The sequence below is a fragment of the Carya illinoinensis genome, chromosome 5 (assembly GCF_018687715.1).
Source record: "Carya illinoinensis cultivar Pawnee chromosome 5, C.illinoinensisPawnee_v1, whole genome shotgun sequence".
NCBI lineage: Eukaryota > Viridiplantae > Streptophyta > Magnoliopsida > Fagales > Juglandaceae > Carya > Carya illinoinensis.
In genome coordinates, this window is record NC_056756.1 from 17,666,263 (window position 1) to 17,689,331 (window position 23,069).

General features: G+C 36.8%; 1 protein-coding gene across 1 annotated transcript; it reads left to right on the forward strand.

Moving 5' to 3' along the window:
- Positions 1-8,199: 8,199 nt before the first annotated feature.
- LOC122309226 (pentatricopeptide repeat-containing protein At1g59720, chloroplastic/mitochondrial) lies at positions 8,200-10,222 on the forward strand. Its single transcript, XM_043122620.1, has one exon. It carries the CDS (start codon positions 8,292-8,294, stop codon positions 10,137-10,139), a length of 1,848 nt encoding a protein of 615 aa, XP_042978554.1. The 5' UTR covers positions 8,200-8,291; the 3' UTR covers positions 10,140-10,222.
- Positions 10,223-23,069: the final 12,847 nt, after the last annotated feature.

The following is a 23,069-nucleotide window of genomic DNA, read 5'->3' on the forward strand; positions in this document are numbered from 1 at the left end:
AAACACGGGATCCCTACTCATTTTAATTCAAAACGGTTCATATTTTCTGATGTATTTTGCTATTTATTATTTCCATACATAACACGTTATATTTATTTTAATTTATTTATTTTATTATTTATAAATTAATTAAAATTTTCTACTTATTATCTATATATCATATATTTAATAAGAAAAAAATAAAAAATTATACATAATATGTATTGTGTAAGAATGATGAATAAATTTTTTTTTTTCTTCCTCAATTTGTCCTTAAAGAGAGAGAGAGAGAGATCACCAAAAAAATAAGAAAGCTGAAATCAAAATTTTCAAATGGCATACACCATTCTCGCCACTTTCTCCGAAACCAAATACAGAAAATAAGTGCGCTGCGTCCATTGCTCCAAGCTACTGTTGGGAGTTATCATTAGTTATTATAGTGTTTATTTTTTAATTTTTTTATACATAATTTCTTAATACTTCTAAATATTTTTTAAAAAAATTCATAACATTATTAAAAAATATTTCTTTAATGAAAAAGTCAGAAAAATTTAAAAACAAAATGAGAGTGGTAGCTTCCCGCTATAGGTGAAAGTGGTGAGACTATCATTTTCTTACAGCTAAATGCAAAACTTGATCTAGCAGAAGCTACGTTGGTGTGGTTTTCACTTTCCACACCTACTAGATCTTATTAATCTTTAATGAGAAAATTAGTATGCCTTCAATGGTGGCCTTCATCGCCAGGTCGTTGTGTAGGATTTCGATACGAGTTTAAGCAGGGGCAAATTACAACCAGATTTTTCAAAGTGCACATGTTAAAAATATTCCAAGTTTTAACGGATAAGGGAAAAAAACCAGGCTAACCGTTTTTATCCTTTTCAGTTTTAAAAAATATCTAAGAGCAGGAGATCAGCACATGGGATTTCAAACGTATAGTTTCGTTTAGGAAGGAAAAAAAAAAAAAAGCTTTGAGAGAGAGCCTTTTGCAGTGTACGAAAGAAAAAGAAAAAAGTTGCAGTTTTTTTTTGTTTTTAATTTTTTAATTTTTTTAGCGAGAAGCTTTATGGTGAGAAAAAATAATAGTCTTTAAAGATTATTGAGAATTTTCTAGACAAAAGAGGTGTTATTTTTAGATAAACTTTAGGCTTAATAACTTATGCAGAATTGATTCAAATTATGCGACAATTAAGAAAAAATTTATTATATCGATTCAATTAAAATTTTACATACTATAGAGGGATTGAATCTTTTAAAGAAAGCAAGATTTTTATACCTCAATATAAATTGGTTTCCTTCGAATTTTTTATTTTATTGTAATTTTTTATTTTATTATTGTGTATTTCCTAACACAAACAAACCCCAAACACCCTCAAATCCTAGGTCCAAATATAAAAAGTAATGGGTAGAAATGTCGAAATCACGTGTTTGACTCTTTTTTTGGAGTCTTGTTCCCCCTATTCTTTCTCGGCCCAAAATAGAATATGATGTATACGATCTTTTCTTTTTGAGAAAAAAGTCTAAATATAGGCATAATTGGTGAAAGCCTCGCGTACGGCTTTCACCGTGTATAATAAAATGGTGTGCTTGATCCCAAGCTGAAACGGTGTGGTTAGGTTCCTTCCCCAAGTTCAATTCCCCTCTCTTCCCTCCTTCAGCGCCAACCTTAAGCCCCCTTCTCATGTGCCGATCTCTAACCCTAAGCTCCCTCCTTCTTCAACGTCAATCATTCTTCTCCTTCTTTAATGCGGATTAGCCCCCACCTTGTATGATGCTTAGATTCTCAGTAGTTAATTTGCACGCAAGAGTTGGCCTTGGCCAAGCCTTATATGCACATGGTGCAGCGTACACTCGGCGAGTAGTATTTCGATTCTCCAATCCTTGCCAATAGCTTGAAGCGCTTGAATTGTTCTCTTCATCGTAGAGTGATAGTAACAAAAACCACTTAATTTAACGTTATTCCTTGAACAAATTCGTCTTTTTTGATTTTGGGCTCCCGTTTATTAGTATCTTTGCACGCAGACTGCTCGTTTAGATAACAAATAGAACTGTTGCTCCTATTATTTATTTGTTCTCAACTTTAGCTCAAGCTTTTGTTTACGTTTGAGATTTTTTTCGTTAATTTTTTTATCAAGTTGTGTTACAATGCCGAGTCATATACCTGTGTAAGAACAAATGTACAAGAGACTCCATGGGTTTGGAAATTGATACTCTCAAGGTATAATGAGGAAAATCAGAATGAACAAACCCAGTCGGTTGCTGCATGAAGATATCTTCTTCCAAGTCCCCATGCAAGAAGGCGTTCTGTATATCCAACTGATGAAGAGGCCAGTTCCAAGACACTGCAATAGAGAGCGAAAGACATATAGTGACAGGCTTAACAACCAGACTAAAAGTTTCGGAATAATCAAGACCAGCTTGTTGATGAAATCCCTTGGCAACAAGGCAAGCCTTGCGCCGTTCAATGGTCCCATCAGAAGTCATTTGGTCTTAAGGACCCATTTTGAACCAAGAAGATTTTGAGAAGGATGGGGAGGGACGAGAGACTAGGTTTCATTTCAGAGAAGAGCTTCAAATTCATTGGCCATGGCATCATGCCAGACAAGGAATTTCGAAGCTTCCGTTTAGGAGGAGGGCTCATCGGGAATAGAGGAATGTGTGGTTAGGGAAGCATGATGTTTCGGTGGGGCCATAAAATGGTGTTGTCGTGACGTTGGAGAGGCCGAGTGATGAGAGCTTTGGACCGAGTAGTCATGGGATGAGTATTGATGAGGGTAGAAGAGGAATTATCTGGACCGAGTGAAGGATTATTTGGTAAAGGGGAGGTCTGGGTTGAAGGAAGAGGTGCAGGAAAATCTGATGAAGATGACGGCGCAGGAGGTATGATTTCCAGAGAAGAGGAGGAATTAGAGTTAGGGTTTGTGATAGTGGGCTCATGGGCTGAGGTGTTAGAAAGGAAAGGAGATGGAGAATGCTGAATGCTAATGGGCTCGTGGGTTGGAGTGGACCGGGTAGAATGCTGAATGAAGGTAGAGGGAGTTGAGTGAGTGTGATCATGAGAAAAAGTGGGCTAGGCTGGATATGAGGGTAAGGCCTGATTGAATAATGAAGAGGAAAGTGAAGGAGAGTGCTGTGTATACAGATTTTGAGTAGAGGCGAATGGGAAGTGAGTTTCATCAAAGCGTACATCACGTGAAATGTAAATATGACCGGATGAAACATGCAAACAATTATACCCTTTGTGATCAAGAGTGTAGCCTAAAAAGACACAGAGTTTAGATCTCATGTCTATTTTATGATGATTAAAGGGACGAAGGTTAGGCCAACAGGCTGAACCAAAAACACGTAAAAAATTGTAATCGGGAGGAGAATTAAAAAGAGATTGAAATGGAGAAAAATAATGAAGAATGGGTGTAGGCATTCTATTAATGAGAAAAACGGCTGTTTGAAAAGCATCAACCCAATACTTAATAGGAACCGAAGACTGAGCTAAAAGAGAGAGCCCAATTTTGACAATATCGCGATGATGCCGTTCGATGCTACCATTTTGTGCATGAGAGTAAGGACAAGAAATTCTATGGGAAATGCCTAGAGTTTGCAAGATAGCATGAAAGGGGTGGAATTCACCACCCCAGTCGGATTGAACAGCTATAATATTTTTTGAAAAAGTATTCTTGACAAATTGAACAAAGTTGAGAAAAATTTTAGAAACATTAGATTCCGCATATAAAGGAAAGAGCCAAACATACTATGTAAAATCATCAACAATAGAAAAATAAAACCTAAAACCATTGGAGGATAGCACAGGCACAGGTCCCCATACAACTAAAAATAACAACTGAAAGGGAAATTGAGATTGAGAGGGTGATGGTGGGTGAGGAAGAGCATGAGACTTGGCTTGAAGACATGCAGAGCAGGTTGATGAAGATGACACAGATGTGACTGGAAGATTGTGATGTCTTATGGTAAAGAAGGTGATCTGAGAGGAGGGGTGACCGAGACGAGCGTGCCATCTAGAGGGTGAGGTCCGTTTGCCAATGAAAGCATGTTGTGAAGGGAGATTGACATTCTTAGCATCAGTTGGAAGGACGTACAAGCCATTTTTAATGGGGCCCTGAAGAAGTACTTTCTGGGAATGCAAATCCTTCACAAAAAAAAAAAAAAAAAAAACTAGAAGAGTTAAATTCAAAGAAAACGAAATTATCTAAACAAAATTGTCTAACTGATAATAAATTTCGAGAAATCAAAGGAACATGGAGTAATTGATGGAGAAGAAAATTGCCAGAGGGTGTTGGAAGTAAGCTTGAACCAAAATTTTGTATAACAAGGGACGATCCATCGCCAATAATTACTTGGTCTGGTCCTTGATAAGCAGTGGAGTCCAAATTAAGTTTGGAAAAATCAGAGGTGAAGTGAGTCAAAGTAGCAATATCTGGAAACCAATTTGTAGATTAAGTGGAAGTATTCAGAAAATTGGTGAAATTAGTCGAGAGAAAGGAGGGAGGAGGAGACTAATATGCATGATCAAAATGATGATAACAGGAGACAACAATGTGACCAATGCGATTATAGAGCTGACAGGTGGGGCGATTATTCTAAGAGGAGGAAAAGAAATTTGGGGGAGATGGAGAAAAAATCAGACCACTCCGTCCATGCCGATAGCCACGACCACGGCTTCAGTTAGGAGAAGTAGAAGAGCCACGCGTAGTAGTGAAGTTGGCAATAAAGGAATGATTGGAGAGAAGGGATTGTGTTTGATGTGCAAGGCATGATTCATGATTGACAAGAAAACTATAAACCTGAGAGATGGAAAGAGGTTCGGGACGCGTAGTGATTGAGGACACTACGGACTCGAAATCAGACCCAAGACCAGTTAAAAAATAAATGATGAATTCAGATTCTGGGAGAGGATGTCCTGCAACATTGAGAGATGTCGAGAGTGCTTTTGCTTTGTGAAAATACGTGGAGACCGAATCGGATCCTTTTTTTAGGATGGCAAGTTGAAATTTTGTGGTAATTAGGTGGGCCTTTTTTTAGGGTATCCTTTTTTTAGGATACCCTTCATAAAGGTTGTGAAGGGTATCCTAGATTTGCTAAGAAATGAAGCAATCAAGAATTTGAGAGAGAACATTTTCGGTGAGAGAGGCATAAATGGCCGACATTATGAGTTGGTCTTGAGTGAGCCAGGAGATGTAGTTTGGGTTGGGAGCACCGTCAATGGAGGAGGGAGGCACGGGGGTAGAACCATCGACATAGCCAAATAGTTGGTTGCCACGGAGGAAGGTAGTGATCTGGGCATGCTAGAGGAGATAATTTTCTGAAGAGAGTTTGATGGTGATGGATTGGGCGGCTGAGTTTGTGATGGAGGGATTTGGAGAGGCAAACTTGGGTGGTGCCATGATGATCGGAGAAAGAGAGGATGGGTGTTAGCCCTATGAGGCTCTTGCTACCATGTTGAAACCAGAGGAATAATAGGTGAAGCTCAGATGCTTGTAAGAATGCATCAGAGAAAAGGTGTATTACGAATAAAATGTTTCTTGTTTTCATTGTTTCCTCAATAAAATAGTGCTTATATTTATAATAGAAAATGTATCATTTACATGAGAATAATTCTAGAAGATTCTATATTATTCCGTATGAAGTGCAGAGTTAGTTATGGCTTTTTGTTGAGAACAACCAGTAGAGGAAATACAATTAGCAGAGGAGGCATTCTGTTGAGGACATGCAGTAGACATGGCTCCTAAGGTGTGATCTTCTACAGCAGGTGCACATGCTCTAATAGGTTTCGATTATGTGCTTTTTGGGATCGGACCAGTTTAAATATATATATAAATTAAATTTTAATATTATATAAAATATTTTATATATAATATATAATTATATATGAAATTTTATATATAATTATATATCATATATAAAATAATTTTATATTATAATTTATAACATAAAATTTTAATCTTAAATATGAACATTTGTAATTTGTTTGATCATATGTTATAAGAGTTATAGTATAATATAGTTAACTTAATATGTTAGTGTTAATATTATGATATATATTAGTATTATACTATGATATTGGCATTATATTATAATTTATAGTAGCAACACTACAATATTATATATATATATATATTAATATATAATATAAATTGACACTTAATTAAAATCGCAAAATTGAACCGAGCCAGATTGAAATTGGTAAAATTGGAAGTACTAATTTAGGAGGAATTTAGGAGGGCAACTAACACGGAATCAGTTTTTTAAAATACAAAATCATTGTAATTGTTTCGATTTTAAAAATTCTACAAAATCGGATCGAACCAAACCGGTTACACCCCTAATCCTATGGAAGAAAAGTGGCACATCGATAGGTTAGAGGCAGTGGGTAAAATGTTGAAGTGTGATAGCAAAATTGTGAGAGGAGAGGATCTCTTTACATTGGAGAAAGATGGTTTCATTATAAAGGGGCATGATTCAATGCATCACATATTAGTGTTTTATACAATTGAAGGCTGAAGTGTTTCACTAATATTGGATGGTGTAAATAGCATATTTTCACTGTATTAGGTCCCAAGGGGACTTTTACCTAAATGATAGAGAAAAACTTCAAGTCGAAACCAATCCAAATTTTAGAATTACACCATCCAATAAAAAAAGACAGGTAGGAGACTCACTTAACTTATCATGGATGCGCACTGAGAGTATCTTTTCTCATTCTGCAAAAGAGGCTTCCTTTCAAACGTTTTAGTCTTCTCTCTCTCTCTCTCTCTCTCTCTCTCCAAATATATCCAATTCGTAGTATTTCTCAGCCATTAAGGTTGCAATTTCAATGGAAGCAACAGTAGTATTTCTCTCCCTCTCTCTCACTCTCTTTCTCTACCCAAATAGATCCCATTCAGAAGCAGCAGCAGACTTCTCTCTCTCTCTCTCTCTCTCTCTCTCTCTCTCTCTCTCTCTCTCTCTCTCTCTCGCAAAGTAAAGGATCATATCTCCATTGATTGTAGTGGAGTATTGTTTTATTTATCCAAATACCTTGCTTGTTATTTGTTCTTTCATGGAGTCATGTGCTGAGATTGTGGGGTACAAGGAAGATGCAGGAAAGATCATAACACTTTGAGCTGAGCATGTGAAGGATGAATAATACGTCGTTTGGGTTGATGATAGAAAATCATAAAAGATGGGTCGATTTGTCTAAAATAGAAATCATGAAATAGAAAATGTAGTTTGGGTTGATGATTCTCAATAGGTGATTTGGAACCCATCTTCTTTGATTTCGTGAAAGATGAGCTATTATTCTTGAAAGATGGGTAGATGATTCTCAACTTTCGTCAATTTTGTTAATTTGGGATGTTATGTCTGTTATGTCGATTGGGTAGTTTGGGTTGCGATTTTGTCGATTAGGGTACAGACTAAAGAATTGTTGGTTATATTTTATTTGATTTTGCATCTGAATCCTCAGTCTCATGCTCTGTTTTCTATATGAAAAAGTCTACCCAACCTTCGGTCCGCTGGTTACACACCACACAACTGATGTGACAAACCCAATTCTTCACCCATGTCATGGTTCAGTCTCCCATTTCTCACTTCTCTCATTCGAGTTTCTCTCACTCAGCTCTCTACTTCTTCCTCATTCGAGTTGCTCTATTTTTTATGCAAATTATTGCTTTTATCTCAACTTCGAAAATGTGTTTCCTTAGCACTATATGTTCTTATTAATATTTTTGGGCTATTTTTGTAATATTTTAATTTCTTATCCATTTGCTTGGAGAAAAATATATGCTAATTAAGTTATTGGATATTGAGTGTAGGTTCTGAATAATTTTGTTTCCTTCCTGGAACCAAGTCTTGACTACTCTAGTTTTTTCATAGATTTTAACAATTTTAATAGGACAGTAGAAGCTAAAAGATCTAGTGGTGGTGATTTCGGTGATTCTCCACATGTAGTGAGAAGAGCTGCCAGAAGGGATGGTGAGTGAGGACCATGCTCAATTGTGAGTGGCGCATGAGGACTAAGCACGGTGATTTATGCAAAATTGTCACTATCCTCTGAACGATTTGTAGCTTGAGAATCTTCTTGTACTGATTGTGTCTCTCGAAAGTTGTCGTAAAACTATAGATTTGACTTTTTCAAATTTGAAGGAAGAAAAATAAACTGGATGTGAGATCAATTTTAAATAGTAACCACATTTTAAGAAAAGTGACAAACTATATCGTAGATTCCTTCTTGATGAAATTATATTGACCAAGAAAACAAAATTATATTGGTGTAACATAACAGCAATATCCGCTGCTACAGCCAACCTGTGTATGTGGCGATGGTCCTGACACTCCCACCAAGCCCACCTCCTCCCATTCCATCTGCGTCCACAACCAACAACAACAACAAAAATGGCTACTCAGCTAACCATCAAAGTCACAGCCGTCTTCTCAAGCTGTTGAATGAATGTACGGGCATGTCTCGGCTCAAACAAATCCACGCTCACACGCTCCGTACCACCTCGACCCACAATCGACGCTTTGTCTTTCTCTGTAGCCGAATCCTACACTTCTCGTCTCTAGTTGACATCGACTACTCTTTCCGGGTTTTCGAGCAAATCGAAAACCCCAATTCGTTCATGTGGAATGCTCTCATAAGGGCATGTGCTCGAAGCTTTGAGCGCAAAGAGGAGGCTATGCTGCTGTATTGTAGAATGTTAGAAGAAGGCATTGTCATGCCCGATAAACATACGTTTCCGTTTGTTTTAAAAGCTTGCGCGTACTTGTTTGCGCTGCTGGAAGGGAAGCAGGTGCATGCGCAGGCCTTGAAACTCGGGTATGATTCGGATGTGTACATTAGTAACAGTTTGATCCATTTCTACGGTACTTGTGGGTGCCTGGATTTAGCACATAAAGTGTTTAAAATTATGCCCGAAAAGAGTTTGGTTTCATGGAATGTTATAATCGATGCCTGTGTTAGCCTAGGTGAGTTTCATACATCATTGACACTATTTGGTGAGATGCAGAAAATGTTTGAGCCTGATGCTTACACGATGCAGAGTGTTATTACTGCTTGTGCTGGTTTGCGTGCTCTGTCTTTGGGGATGTGGGCCCATGCTTGTGTGTTGAGAAAGTGTGGTGATGACATGGTTGGTGATGTTTTGGTCAACAATTGCTTGGTGGATATGTACTGCAAATGTGGGTCATGGGAAATTGCTCAGCAAATCTTTGAGAGGATGGATAAACGGGATATAAATTCATGGAATTCAATGATTTTAGGGTTAGCCATGCATGGAAAGGCTGAGGCAGCATTGGATTATTTTGTCCGTATGGTTAGGACAGAGAGGGTTGTTCCTGATTCTATCACATTTGTTGGTGTGTTGAGCGCATGCAACCATAGGGGTCTTGTAAATGAGGGCCGTCAGTATTTTGAAGCGATGATTACTGAGTATAAGATTGAACCCCAATTAGAGCACTATGGATGCCTTGTAGATCTCCTTGCCCGTGCTGGGCTCATTGATGAAGCTTTGAACTTGGTGTCCAATATGCCCATTAAACCTGATGCAGTAATTTGGAGGAGTCTTCTTGATGCTTGTTGCAAGAATAATGCTGGAGTAGAGCTTAGTGAAGAATTGGCCTCGCAAATCCTCGAGTCAGATGGAGGTGATTGCAGTGGTGTCTATGTGCTTTTGTCCAGAGTATATGCATCTGCCAGCCAGTGGGATGACGTTGGATTGGTCAGAAAACTGATGACTGATAAGGGTGTAACGAAAGAGCCTGGTTGTAGTTCAATAGAGATAGACGGTACTTCTCACGAATTTTTTGCTGGGGACACATCTCATCCTCAAACCAAAGAAATTTACCAGGTTTTGGATGTGATTGAAGAAAGACTAGAATCAGTGGGGCATGTAACTGACTTGTCACAAGCACCAATGGTTAATGAGTACAATGATGAAAAACAAGAAGCTCTTAGGCTTCACAGTGAGAGACTTGCCATTGCTTATGGGCTCTTAAGCTTGAAACCAGGTACCCCGATTCGTATATTTAAGAATCTTCGGGTATGCAATGATTGCCACAAGGTTACGAAATTAATATCTAGAATCTATAATGTGGAGATTATTGTGAGAGATCGTGCTCGGTTCCATCATTTTAAAGATGGTACCTGTTCTTGCATGGACTATTGGTGATGATTTTCAATTGTATGAAGAGTTATATAACTCATACATTCAGATGTATAAAGGTTAAAGAATTTGGAGATCTGGGTTTATAATGAGAATTAGAGTTCCTTAGATACAAATTTCCTGCTACATATGAATATACTGACACCTGGAAAAAAATATACATAATTCTAAAAGACTGCTCCATTAGCCTCCATATATCCTATTCATTACCAACCTTAGCAATTACTGATACTGGAAAAATAATGCATTCAGCTGGCAAGCTAAGCTGTCGTAATAAGCAAATGATCAGAGCATCATACATGGACTGGAACTGAGGGCTTCTGTCTCGGAACTAACTCAGAAGACAGCAGCATTTCTTATATATATATATATATTTTTCTTTTACATGTACATATACCATGTTCCGTTTATTTTGACTGTACCGTACTATTGAATGCAATGAGATTATGAGAGTCCCATTCGTGTCCATGGCAACACGGACGGTGGACTCATTTAAGCCAAGAGGTTTGTTGAGATACGTATCCTTTCATTTCATTTGAAATAGATAATTTTTTCATTTCGAAGTATTTCAGTTATTTAACTTGTCACTCTAATTCTTTTTTACTACATAATAATAGAAATACGTCATGTTTTATACCATATGAATATTGTATATTTCAAGAGAAATGAAGAGGATTATATTCCATCTTGCTGTCAAGTCCTTGTCTTTGTAATGGGCATAGATACATCAATTTAGTTAACTTGTCATTGTCTTTGTAAGAAGATTAGAGAATTTTTAGGAAGTATTTTAGTTATTTAACTTGTCACTACACAATAATAAAAATGCATCATGTTTTATACTGTATGAATATTGTATATTTCAAAAGAACTGAAGAGGATTATATTCCATCGTGTTGTCAAGTCCTTGTCTTTGTAATGGGCATAAATACATCAGTTGGCAGTGTTTTGGTTGACCTTTTGGCATTAGTCAATATGCGTATGCTTTTGTGATGTGTCAAAAGCCATAATTGAAATTGAGAATAGGTCTCGTTTGGTTACACAAATGAGATAAGATGAGATGAAAGTTGAATAAAATATTGTTAAAATTAGGGCTATACAAAACTGATCTCACTGGCTGTCATCGACGTGAACCGGCCATCGGAATCCAAAACCGGCCGAAACCGGAGGAGAATCAGTCGGCCAATAACAGAAAAATAAGAAAACCGACGTCAGCCGGTTTGGTCTCGATTTGACCTGGTTCAAATTGCTAAACCAGCTAATTATATATATATATTTTATTATACATATAGAAAACAACGTCGTTTCACTTAAATAAGTGAAACAATGTCATTTTAGTTGCTTTAATAACTCTACCCCCCTCCCCTCCTTCTTCTTCCCTCTTTTTATTCTTTTTTCAAAATCTCTCTCCTCTCTCACCCACAGCCCTGCAGCGCTACAGCCCTCCGCTTCCTTCCTCCTTCACAGCGCCACTACGGGAAACATAAGAATCGACCGGAATCACACCGACAACAAGGCTACTGGTTTGCTCTCCCCTAATCAGCCAATTCAACTAGTTCTGAACATTTGAAAAATACATCGGTGCAGCGTCGGTTTTGGACCGAAACTGCACTAATGACATCGCTTTTCAACCCTAGTTAGAATATAATTTGTTAATAATTTTTTTTATTTGAAAAAGTTGAATTGTTTACTTATTTTGTTTGGAAGTTTGGGAAAGTTATAATGATTAGATAAGATAAGATGAAATGGTTTATAAAAACCTAGGTTTTTTTCAACCTAGTTACACAAGTTTCTTTCTTCTTCTTCTTCTTCTTCTTTCTTTTTTTTTTCTTTTTTTTTTTTTTTAACAATGCTGGGTTTTTTTTCCTAGCATGGTCTGGAAACCGACTAATTGGGTTCTTGATGTGGTTTTATTTTGGCCAAAAACAAGATCACCTAATCTGTCCCTACCCAGACCGAGTACAAGTATGGGAACTATGTACTGAAAATTCGATGCCCGCAACCTAATTTCTATTTAAAGAAAAAATTAATTTTCGGACCAGAATGACATCGTTTTAGACTTCTATGACTCTCTCTCTCATAGAAACCTTAGCCACTCTTCTTCTACCAATTGAAACTTTGTCGCCTCGTAGCTCGTCTTTACCACTGTCAATCGTACGGACAGCCTCTCCATCGTCAATGTATAGAACTCAAAGTTAGTTTCTCTCCATTTCTCCAAGCCTTCTCACCTCCCCCATTCTCTCTCTTTTTTTTTTCTCTCTCTCTCTCTTCTTTTTGTCTTCTCCAGACTTTACAAATTTGTGGTTTTGTTCTTGAAAATTGGATTTTATCTCCTGATTTTGGCCTTGTTGAGGACAAGTGTTTATGGAGTTTTGATATTAAATAAATTTTTTTTTTTTAGTAATTTCTTTTTTATTTGGTTGTCATGGGTTTGTGATAATATTTTTAAAAAGTAGAGCTTTTTGTTTTGTTGATTCAGTTTTGTTTTTGGAGTTTTGGGTTTTCAAGAGTATATGAAGAACAAGTTGTTAGTGTGATTTCTTGCTTATTTTTGGTGTTGATCATCTTATGCTTTTGCTCGTGAAAGTTAAGGACTATCTTAGAGTGGTTAATTTAGTTTGCTGATGTGGCTTTATTTCATTGGTTGTAATAATTTTTTCTTCTTATAAATACATCGATGTAAATCAAAACCAAATAAGTTCATTCAATACATAAAATTCAAGATTTTCTTTATTTTGTTTTCTATGTTTCTATTGCTTTCGTCTCTCTCTACCATTAATAATCCATGGCAATTTCTAATGGTATAAGAGAAATCTGATTCTATATTTATGATTCTCCATGGTTACGTCAATTTCAGTTGCAAATTTGAATTCAACTTTCTCACACGATGTCTTCTCAAAGTTTTCAAAGCTCGACGATTGATGATTCTTTGAGTTCTTTTTACTTACATCACGGAGAAAACCCTGGTTTGATGTTGGTATCACAATAATTGAACAGATATACTATCATACATGGGTGAGATCTATGTCCAAAGCCACTCACTGCAAAGAAAAAAATGGGTTTTGTTAATGGAACCCTAAAGAAACCAACAAATGAGTTTGATTCGATATTTTCTGCATGGGAAAGGTGCAACGATATGGTATTATCTTGGATCCTCAATCTAGTTGCCAAGAACATAGCATCAAGTATCCTGTACATAGATGTAGTAGCAGAAGTATGGAAAGATTTGCAAGAACGTTTCTCACAAAGAAATCGACCAAGAATATCCTAGTTAAAGAAAGTCATTAGTTGTTTGACTCAAGAATAACAATCGGTTAGTGATTTCTTTACACAATTGAAAGCTTATTGGAATGACCTAGCCAATTATCGTTAATTGCTGTAGTGTTCTTGTGGAACTTTGAAAAGTTTTTTGGAATTTCAGCAAGAAGAGTATATTTTGCAATTTTTGATGGGGGTTTAATGATTCTTTCACTAGTATAAGAGGACAATTTTTTTTTTTTAATCCTCTGCCATCTATGAATCGAATTTTCTATCTTGTTTTATAATAAGAGAAACAACGAGAAATCAAAATTAATCATGCTTCAAATTTTGATTCTATTGCTGCTGTGATGACTAAGACTACCAAGAATAGAAATAATTTCTACAAACAACTTGGATTTTGAAAAGATAGACCTGTATGCAGTCATTGTGGATATACAGGTCATACATAAGATAAGTGTTACTGAATACATGGCTTTCCACTAGGATTTAAATCCAAGAAAGCAACTACTCACTCAGCAAATCAAGTCTCTTCTTCTACAATTGAAGCAAGTAATGATGTTCAACAATTATCATTTACACAAGAGCAATGTCAACAGATTCTTACTTTGATCAATCCTCCTCCAAAATCCATGCACTCAGTTACCAAGTTTCTACCTTGCCTACTGATGCACCAAGCTCATCATCTGGAATTCTTCCAACACAAATATCAAATACTTAGAAAATCTTTCAAGTAATAATTCTTCAGTTTTTTCACTTTTAGAAAAAATTGCTCTAGCTTCTGTTAATCTTTCATGTAGACCTTGGATTATTGACATTGGAGCTACAAATCATATGGTTTATTCCACTAGTTTCTTTTCCTCCATTACTTCTATAGTTTGTTCATTTGTTAAACTACCAAATAATATTCTTGTTTCGGTTACTCACATAGGAACAATAACCTTATCTAACTCATTGGTATTATACAACGTTCTTTGTGTTCCTTCCTTTTCTTTTAATCTTCTTCAGTGAGCAAATTAACAAAAGAGACTTACTGTTGTCTTATTTTCATTTCTAGATTCTACTTTGTATGGGACCTATCTACATGGAAAATGATTGGAGTGGGTGAAGAAAAGGTTGGTTTATATCATCTCTTGCAAAAACCTTTGGTTGGTTCATTGTCTATTGCTCTTTCAAATACTCAAGAATTTATCTTTAGCATTATAGATTAGGACATCTTTCTCTTTTAAGATTAAAAGTTCTCAATAAATCTGTACCAAATATTCAAGTTTCAGATTCTTTTCCATGTACTGTTTGTTCATTGGCAAAACATAAATGTCTACCTTTTGAACTCCAGTAATAATACTTCTACAGCTCCATTTTATCTTGTTCAATGTGACATTGGGGTCCATTCTCAGTTGCTTCCTTAGATGGTTCTAAATTCTTTCTTACTATTGTAGATGATTTTTATAAATGCACTTGGGTTTACCTTATACAACAAAATTCTCAAACTAGACAATACTTGTAGTCCTTTTTTAGCCTTGTTGAAAATCAGTTTAATCTCAATATTAAACATATTTGAACAGATAATGGAGTTGAATTTCTAGCTAAAGGTTTAATTCATCAAAGGAGTTGTGTTGAAAAGCCAGAACAAAATGATGTAGTTGAAAGGAAACGTCAGCGTTTGCTGATTGTTGCTAGATCTTTGAGATTTCAAGCCTCATTACCTTTACAGTTTTGGGGTGATTGTATTTTGATAGCAACTCATTTAATAAACTTAACTTCAACACCTTTGCTACTCAATAAATCACCATATAAAGTTCTTCATTCATCTCCTCCATCTTACACTCATTTAAAGGCCTTCGGTTGTCTATGTTTTGCATATACTCTTACTCGAAATAGATCCAAATTTAATCCCCAAGCTAGAAAGTGTCTTTTTTAGTTATCTTTTTGCTTACAAAGGATATAAATTGTATGATCTTGAATCTCATACAACATTTCTTTCTCGTGATGTAGTGTTTCATGAATTTGTTTTTCCTTTTTCATCTATAAATTATAATTCTTCTTATGATGTTAACCATTTCTTAGTCTTACCTAATATTGTACCTAAAACTTCAGATTCTTATGTACCTATTCCTTCATCTACAGATAATTCAAATTCTAATACTTCATCCATAGATTCTTCACTTCTTGATTCCAATACTTTTGACTTCAATAACTCCAATTCTTCTTCATCTTCCATTCCTATTCTTTTTCGGCAATCTAAGATCTAGAAAACAACCAAGTTATTTGCAAGACTATCACTATTAACTAGCTCTTCATCAATCTCCTCAATCGGGTTTCATGGTAGAAAGTTCTCCAGGTACATCTTATCCTCTTTCTCATTTTCTTTCCTATCTTAAACTTTTCCTTTTTCACATATATTTTGCTCTATCCATCTCTTCTCACACTGAACCCAAGTAATTAATTCAAGCCATGAAAATACATGAATGGCAAGAAGCTATGCATGCTGAAATTAAAGCTCTTGAAGACAATGAAACATGGTCTCTTACTTCCTTACGTGTAGGAAAGAAACCTATAGGCTATAAGTGCATTTATCGTATCAAATATAAGGCTAATGATAGTATTGAAAGGTACAAAGCCCGATTGGTGGCAAAAGATTATACACAAGTAGAAGGTTTAGATTTTTAGGAAACCTTTTCTCTTGTTGTCAAGTTAACCATAATTCGATGTTTACTAGATTTGGCTGCCACTAAAAACTGGCATTTACATCAATTAGATGTTAACAATACCTTCTTGCATGGTGAACTCAATGAGAAAGTTTATATGGACATACCACCAGGTTTTGCAGAAAATGGTGATTCTCGTGTATGAAAACTTTCCAAATCACTTTATGGGCTAAGGCAAGTTTCGCGTCAATGGTTTTCCAAACTTTCTGTACCATTCTTGATTATGGATTTACTCAATCATCTTCTGATCATTCACTCTTCACTAAGTCTACTACTTTTTCATTAATTGCTTTGTTAGTTTATGTTGATGACATAATTCTATAAAGCAATGACCTTGATTCCAATATTGCTTTGAAGTCTTTCCTAGACAATAGATTTAAAATCAAGGATTTTGGTGTTTTGAAATATTTTTTGGGTCTAGAAATTGTTAGATCTTTCAAAAGCATTAGTTTATGCCAAAGAAAATAGGTCTTGGACATTCTTCAAAACTCGGGTTTCTTAGCAGCAAAACCAGTTCAGTTCCCTATGGAGCAAAATGTTAAGCTTTCTTCATCTAATGGTGATCTGATTGATGATGCTTCAAGCTATTGTACATTAATTGGTAGGTTAATATACCTTACCATTTTTGGCCCAAATCTCACCTATCCAGTACAAGTTCTAAGCCAATAAATGGATAAACAACGGCAACCTCATTTAGATGTAGCTCACATGGTCTTGAGGTATTTGAAGGGTACATCTGGACAATGACTTTTTTTTTTTTTTCTGCACAATCAATTTTTCATCTCAAAGCCTTTTGTGACTCGAATTGGGCAAGCTGTGTTGACACTCGAAAGTCAGTCACTGGATTTTGTGTATTTTTTGGTGATTCTTTAATATCTTGGAAGTCTAAAAAACAACAAACTGTATCAAGATCTTTAGCTGAAACTGAATATAGAGCTATGGCATCTACAACTTGTGAATTATTATGGCTGCTTGCTTTGTTGAAAGATTTTCAGATTACCCATTCTCAACCTCCACTTTTATTTTGTGATAACAAAACTGCTCTTCACGTAGCAACAAACTCAGTTTTTCTTGAAAGGACAAAACACATCAAAATAGATTGCCATATTGTAAGAGATAAACTATTGGCCAATATTATCAAAAAATTTCACATTACTTCTGCTCATCAACTCAGTGATATCTTTGCAAAACGATTCTTCACTGAGTTTTGTAAAGATAAAAAGGTTGACAACTTTGGCTACACTCAATTTCACCCAAAATTGGTTAAGGACCAACCAAACCGGCTGACATCTAGAAGTTGAAAGAATACGTACAATCAATTAACCTTGAAGATAAATTTATATATAAGTTATTTTAAACTTGAAATCTTATTTGTACTAGTTTATTTTTTATTTAACTCAGCCTTTTCATATTTTTTTTAGATGATCATCTAACTTCATTTTCAACTTAAGCCAAAAGTTTGTTGATAATGAGGACCAAGCATCAACGTAAGCATCGACTATATTTTTTTCATATAGTATTAAATTTGTAATAAACATTTACAAGGATTAGTTTTATTTAAATTGTTTTATGATCATCTGTAACTCCATAGACGTAAGCACATTGCAGAATCATGTAAACTTGTGTCGTGTAGTGTGATTGATTTTACCAAATTTTACCTTTTCTTCTACATATTCTCTTTTCATCATCATTCATTGGGACAACATACGAATGAGTGATCTATGTCCAAGATTTACCAAAATTGTAATCAATTGACACATCTAAACCTAAAATGTGCATTGGAACAAGGAAAGAATTGAAAGGCCCATACTTATATATTTTCCGATCATAATTATAAAAGAGAAATTATATTTATAGTCATGAAATGCACAAGAGCCACGCAATTTTTTTGAAAAAAAAAAAGAGTAAATACAGGATCTACATGATAAAAAAACTAATATTTTAATAATAGAGCCAACTCTTTTACAAAAGGATTGCACGACACTTGCGTACACGACTGTATCTGGCATTACTCACTTGAGCAAATTGTAATTCTTAAACTCGAATTAGTCATATTACCCTTAAACAGTGGCCACGGTGGAGATAAATTTTCTATAAGCACCAGATTTTAGATCGGTATTACAATGAAAAAATAAGGGAAAAGATATGAAAATAAAAGAAACTCAAACTATTATGAAGTGTGATTCAACACAGAGTTATATAATTCACGGAGTCAAACATATATAAATCTCCAATGAAAGTGTGTACAAATTACAATCTCTCATCCTCCATTTTTGCTCTTCAACAGGGGGAGGGGAGGAGAAGAAGGTGATACCAAAAGAAGCCAGTTTGCCCAAAAATGATGCATGTTATCTCCTTCTGTGTGTTTCCCTCTTGGTAGCCTTTATTGCTCCACTTTATTGAACTGTATGCACGTCTTTTATATATATATATATATATATAATCTAGCTAGCTAGCATCATCCCCATGCATGTATGTATGTGTAAATTAATAAGGGATATATATATATATATATATATTTATGTATGTTCCTAATTACAACACTTGAAATCTTAAACATCACTTACTAATTAACATGCTAATTTCATAATCCCGCGGTACGAATAGAAATAATGTAATTAGGACCTAAACATAAATAAAAAGGAATAAGACGAAATATGAAAAGCAAAAACATATAATAAAGTGTAAGAAATTCTATAACCTAATACCACTTAAAAGGTTGGGCATGGGACGTTCACATCATGAGTAACTAGCGAGACTAAATGGATATATATTTAACAAAATCTACCCAGCGTTAATTATGACCAAAGATCTTCCATAAAAGCATGAAATGGAAGTATTCCAGAATATTTCTTTTGCAATCGTTGTCGAACAGAGACATAGTTTCCCACCTCGTAATGGAAGGCTGGCTGTACTAGTTCTACGACGTGCTACCTTCAGGAATTGTCACAGCGCCAACAGATCAAAGGCTGTCTTCAGTTTCATCTTTCTTAATGGAGGAGTTTGCAGCCATAAAGGGAAAATTGTGGGAAGGGCTGCAACTAAAGAGAGTTGCTGTGTGAAGAGTGTTGAGCTGAGCGAAAGAGAGAGTGAAAAACTGTATCATTTTTCTATATATGTAAATGGTAATTACAGAGTCTATTTATAGACCTTTACAAAGAAGAGGAATCTGTGTAGCTAACGATTTACAGTAGAGAGTAACAAACTACAGCAGAGAATAACTGCAGTATATTCTAGAAGAATAATAGAAAAAGATCTAGTGTGATGAGATGTTGTGCATCTGCTGTGAAGCTGATTTAGAATCCATGATTTGATCACTAAGTGTAATACGCCCCCTCGAATCCAAGGGGGTGTCAACCACATTGAGAGTCGTTTTGAAGTAGAGAAATCTGTCAGCTACCAAGGGCTTGGTGAGAACGTCTGCAATCTGATCTTTTGAACTGATGAAGGAGACTCGAAGTTGTTTGGAAGCTACACGGTCTCGGACAAAGTGATAATCAATGTCCATGTGTTTGGTTTTTGAATGATAGACCGGATTAACTGAAAGGTATGTTGCCCCAAGATTATCGCACCAGAGAATTGGAGACTGAGTAAGTGGAAGACAAAGCTCTCGGAGAAGTGTTTGAATCCAAATAATTTCAGCAGCAGCAGCAGCAACTGCTTTGTATTCCGCTTCGGTTGATGATCGAGCCACAGTCTTTTGTTTCCTTGAACTCCATGAAAGCAAGTGCTTGCCAAGATATATGCAGTAGCCTCCTGTGGATCTACGATCGTCTGGGCATCCACCCCAATCGGCATCAGAGTATGCTTGAAGGGTGAAGGTGCACTGAGGTTGAAAAAGTAGTCCATGATTTATAGTAGCTTTAAGATACCGAAGAATTCTTTTGACTGCACTCCAGTGTGTGGCTTTTGGAGCATTAAGAAACTGACAGACCTTGTTGACAGAGAAGGATATGTCAGGTCGAGTTAGTGACAGGTATTGTAAACCACCAACCAAGCTTCGGTATAACGTAACATCTGCAAACTCTGGAGCATCAAATTTGGATAATTTCAAAGAGGCAGCCATGGGTGATGACATCGGCTTGGCATGAAGCATGTTGCTTCGAGTGAGAAGGCTTTTAATGTACTTGCGTTGTGTAAGTAAGAGTCCTTGCTTAGTGTAATCAACCTCAAGTCCTAGAAAAAAAGACAACCGGCCAAGGTCTTTTACTGGAAATGCAGTGCCGAGATCATGAATGAGAGTAGTGATAGCTGATGGATGAGAAGCAGTGATAACTATATCATCAACGTAGACTAACAGAAAAATGATAGTATGATCATGATGAGAGATGAACAAGGATGGATCGGCTTTAGATGCAGTGAAACCATAATTAAGAAGCCAAGAGCTGAGTTCAGCAAACCAAGATCGTGGGGCCTGTTTAAGGCCGTATAAAGCCTTATGAAGCTTGCAGACATAGTTGGGATGAATGGGATCAATGAAACCTTGAGGTTGTTGCATATAGACTTCATCAGTGAGTGTGCCATGTAAAAAAGCATTTTGGATGTCTAACTGGCGCAGCGACCATGTTCTCGTAACAGCAATAGACAAGATGAGTCTTATGGTAGTTGGCTTGACCACAGGACTGAAAGTCTCGTGGTAGTCGATTCCGGGTTGCTGGTGGAATCCTTTTGCAACCAACCTCGCCTTTCGCCTTTCAAACGAGCCATCAGCGTTGGTTTTAGTCCTGTAAACCCATCTGCAACCGAGTACGTTAGAAACATTTACAGGAGGTACAAGACTCCATGTGTTGTTCTTTAGAAGAGCAGTGTACTCTTGAGTCATGGCTTCACGCCATTCTGAGAACTTAGAGGCTGTAGAGTAACTTGAAGGATCATCAGGCACAGTAGAAATAGTGCTAAAACAGTGTCGAGTCGGATACGGAATGGTGCCATCAGTGGCAATACGTGGACGAAGAGAATTGGTGGTAGAACGAGTTATGATAGGTGAGCGTGGAGGAGGAGGAAGAATAGTGGAAACTGGGCCTGGAGGTAATGAGGATGAGTCTGAGTTAGAAGGAAGAGGGATATCGGAGGTTGAAGATGAAGTTATATGCGGACTGGGAAGGTGGAAGGTGTTATTGGGCTGTGATGGGCTCGGGCCAGGTAAAGAAGGAGATGGGGGTTCAGCCGAAAGAGAGGTAGGAAGTGAGGTAACAGGACATGGGCCGAGAATAGATGGCTGAAAAATGGGTAAGGAAATGTGGGTTGAAGAAATTGGTGGAGGAGTGGGCCGTGTGACATTTTTGTAAGGGAAGGATGTTTCATTGAACCGGACGTCACGAGAAATATACAGACGGCTGGTAGTGAGATCAAGGCATTTATAGCCTTTATGAGTGTTGCTATATCCTAAGAATAAGCAGGAAGTGGATCTGAAATTGAGTTTATTTGGTGAATATGGACGTAGATTGGGCCAACATTCACAACCAAATACCTTTAAAAAATTGTAGTCTGGTTCTTTTTGATGAACCATGAAATAAGGGGAGTGATTATTAATGGTGGGGGATGGCAAAAAATTAATGAGATAGACGGCTGTCTCAAAAGCTTCGGCCCAAAAAGTAAAAGGTAAAGAAGCTTGGGCCAAGAGAGCAAGTCCGGTTTCTATGATGTGCCGATGTTTACGTTCTATAAGCCCATTTTGTTGATGGGTGTGAGGGCAAGAAAAACGATGCTTAATTCCAAGTTTTTGGCATACGGAGGTGATGGGTTTAAATTCACCACCTCCATCAGTTTGTAATGTAATTAACTTGGTTTTAAACATGCGTTCAACAAGAGGTAAGAAAGTAGTGAAAATGGCTATAGCATCAGATTTAAGTTTGAGAGGGAAAATCCATGTAAATCTTGTAAAATGATCAACAAAGGATATGTAATATTTAAAGCCCATACGAGAAACATAAGGAGCAGGGCCCCATAAGTCTGAGTAAACTAAGTCTAAAGGCCCATTAGAGAGAGACCGGCTAGTTTTAAAAGGAAGTTGACAAGCTTTTGCAAGGGGACATTCGGAACATTGAAAAATAGCATCAGTGGGAAAAACTGGCAAACACCGTGTACGTAGAATTTTGGAGACTTGATCTAAGGAAGGATGACCCATCCTGCGATGCCATTGGGCAACAGATGCACGTTCGCCAAAGTGAACCGAAGGAGAGGTGGTGCTGGATGATCTGGACACTGGTGATGGAAAAACATATAGGCCGTTACTGGTTGGCCCGGTGAGGAGGATTTTCCCGCTCCGAGAGTCCTTCACAGAGAAGTGAGAGGAGTGAAACTCAAAGAAACAATGATTATCCACACAGAATTTAAGAACAGAGACAAGGTTTTTAGTAATGAGAGGAACGTGTAATAGATTTCTGAGAAGAAAAGTGGAAGATGAAGTAGGCAAAGAGGAGTCACCGTAAGCACTGATAGGAAGGCCATTACCGTCACCAACCCGAATAGTTTCATCACCATTGTACTGTTCTGAAGATAAGTTCAAGTTACTCAAATCATTTGTAACATGATGGGTGGCTCCCGAATCTGGGTACCAGGAGGTGTCCGAGGAATTATGGTGTGCTGTGAAGTTGGCAGAAAAATTTGATGGAGCTTCATACTGGAAGGCGTTGTTGAATCTATTTCTGCACTGAAGAGCGATATGACCAACTCGATTGCACACTTGACAGGTAGGGCGTGGTGAGTTGTGCTGAGAAGTAGTATTGTTGAAGGAGGAACGGCCACGACCATTGCTGTAATAACGTCCCCTGCCACGGCCATTGCGACCACCACGTGAAGACCCACGACTTCTTTGATCACGTGGAGTAGCAGAGCTGTAATTAGCAGAAAATTCTCCAGAAGAAAGAACAGTTTTACCATTGTGAGAAAGACGGGTTTCATGAATGAGTAACATTTGATATAACGCATGAGAAGTAAGGGGATCTGTTCTTGTAGTAATAGAGGTTACAAA

Bases quoted from the DNA above. Each gene is read 5' to 3' on its own strand.
- LOC122309226 (XM_043122620.1), top strand. From the start codon at position 8,292: ATGGTCCTGACACTCCCACCAAGCCCACCTCCTCCCATTCCATCTGCG.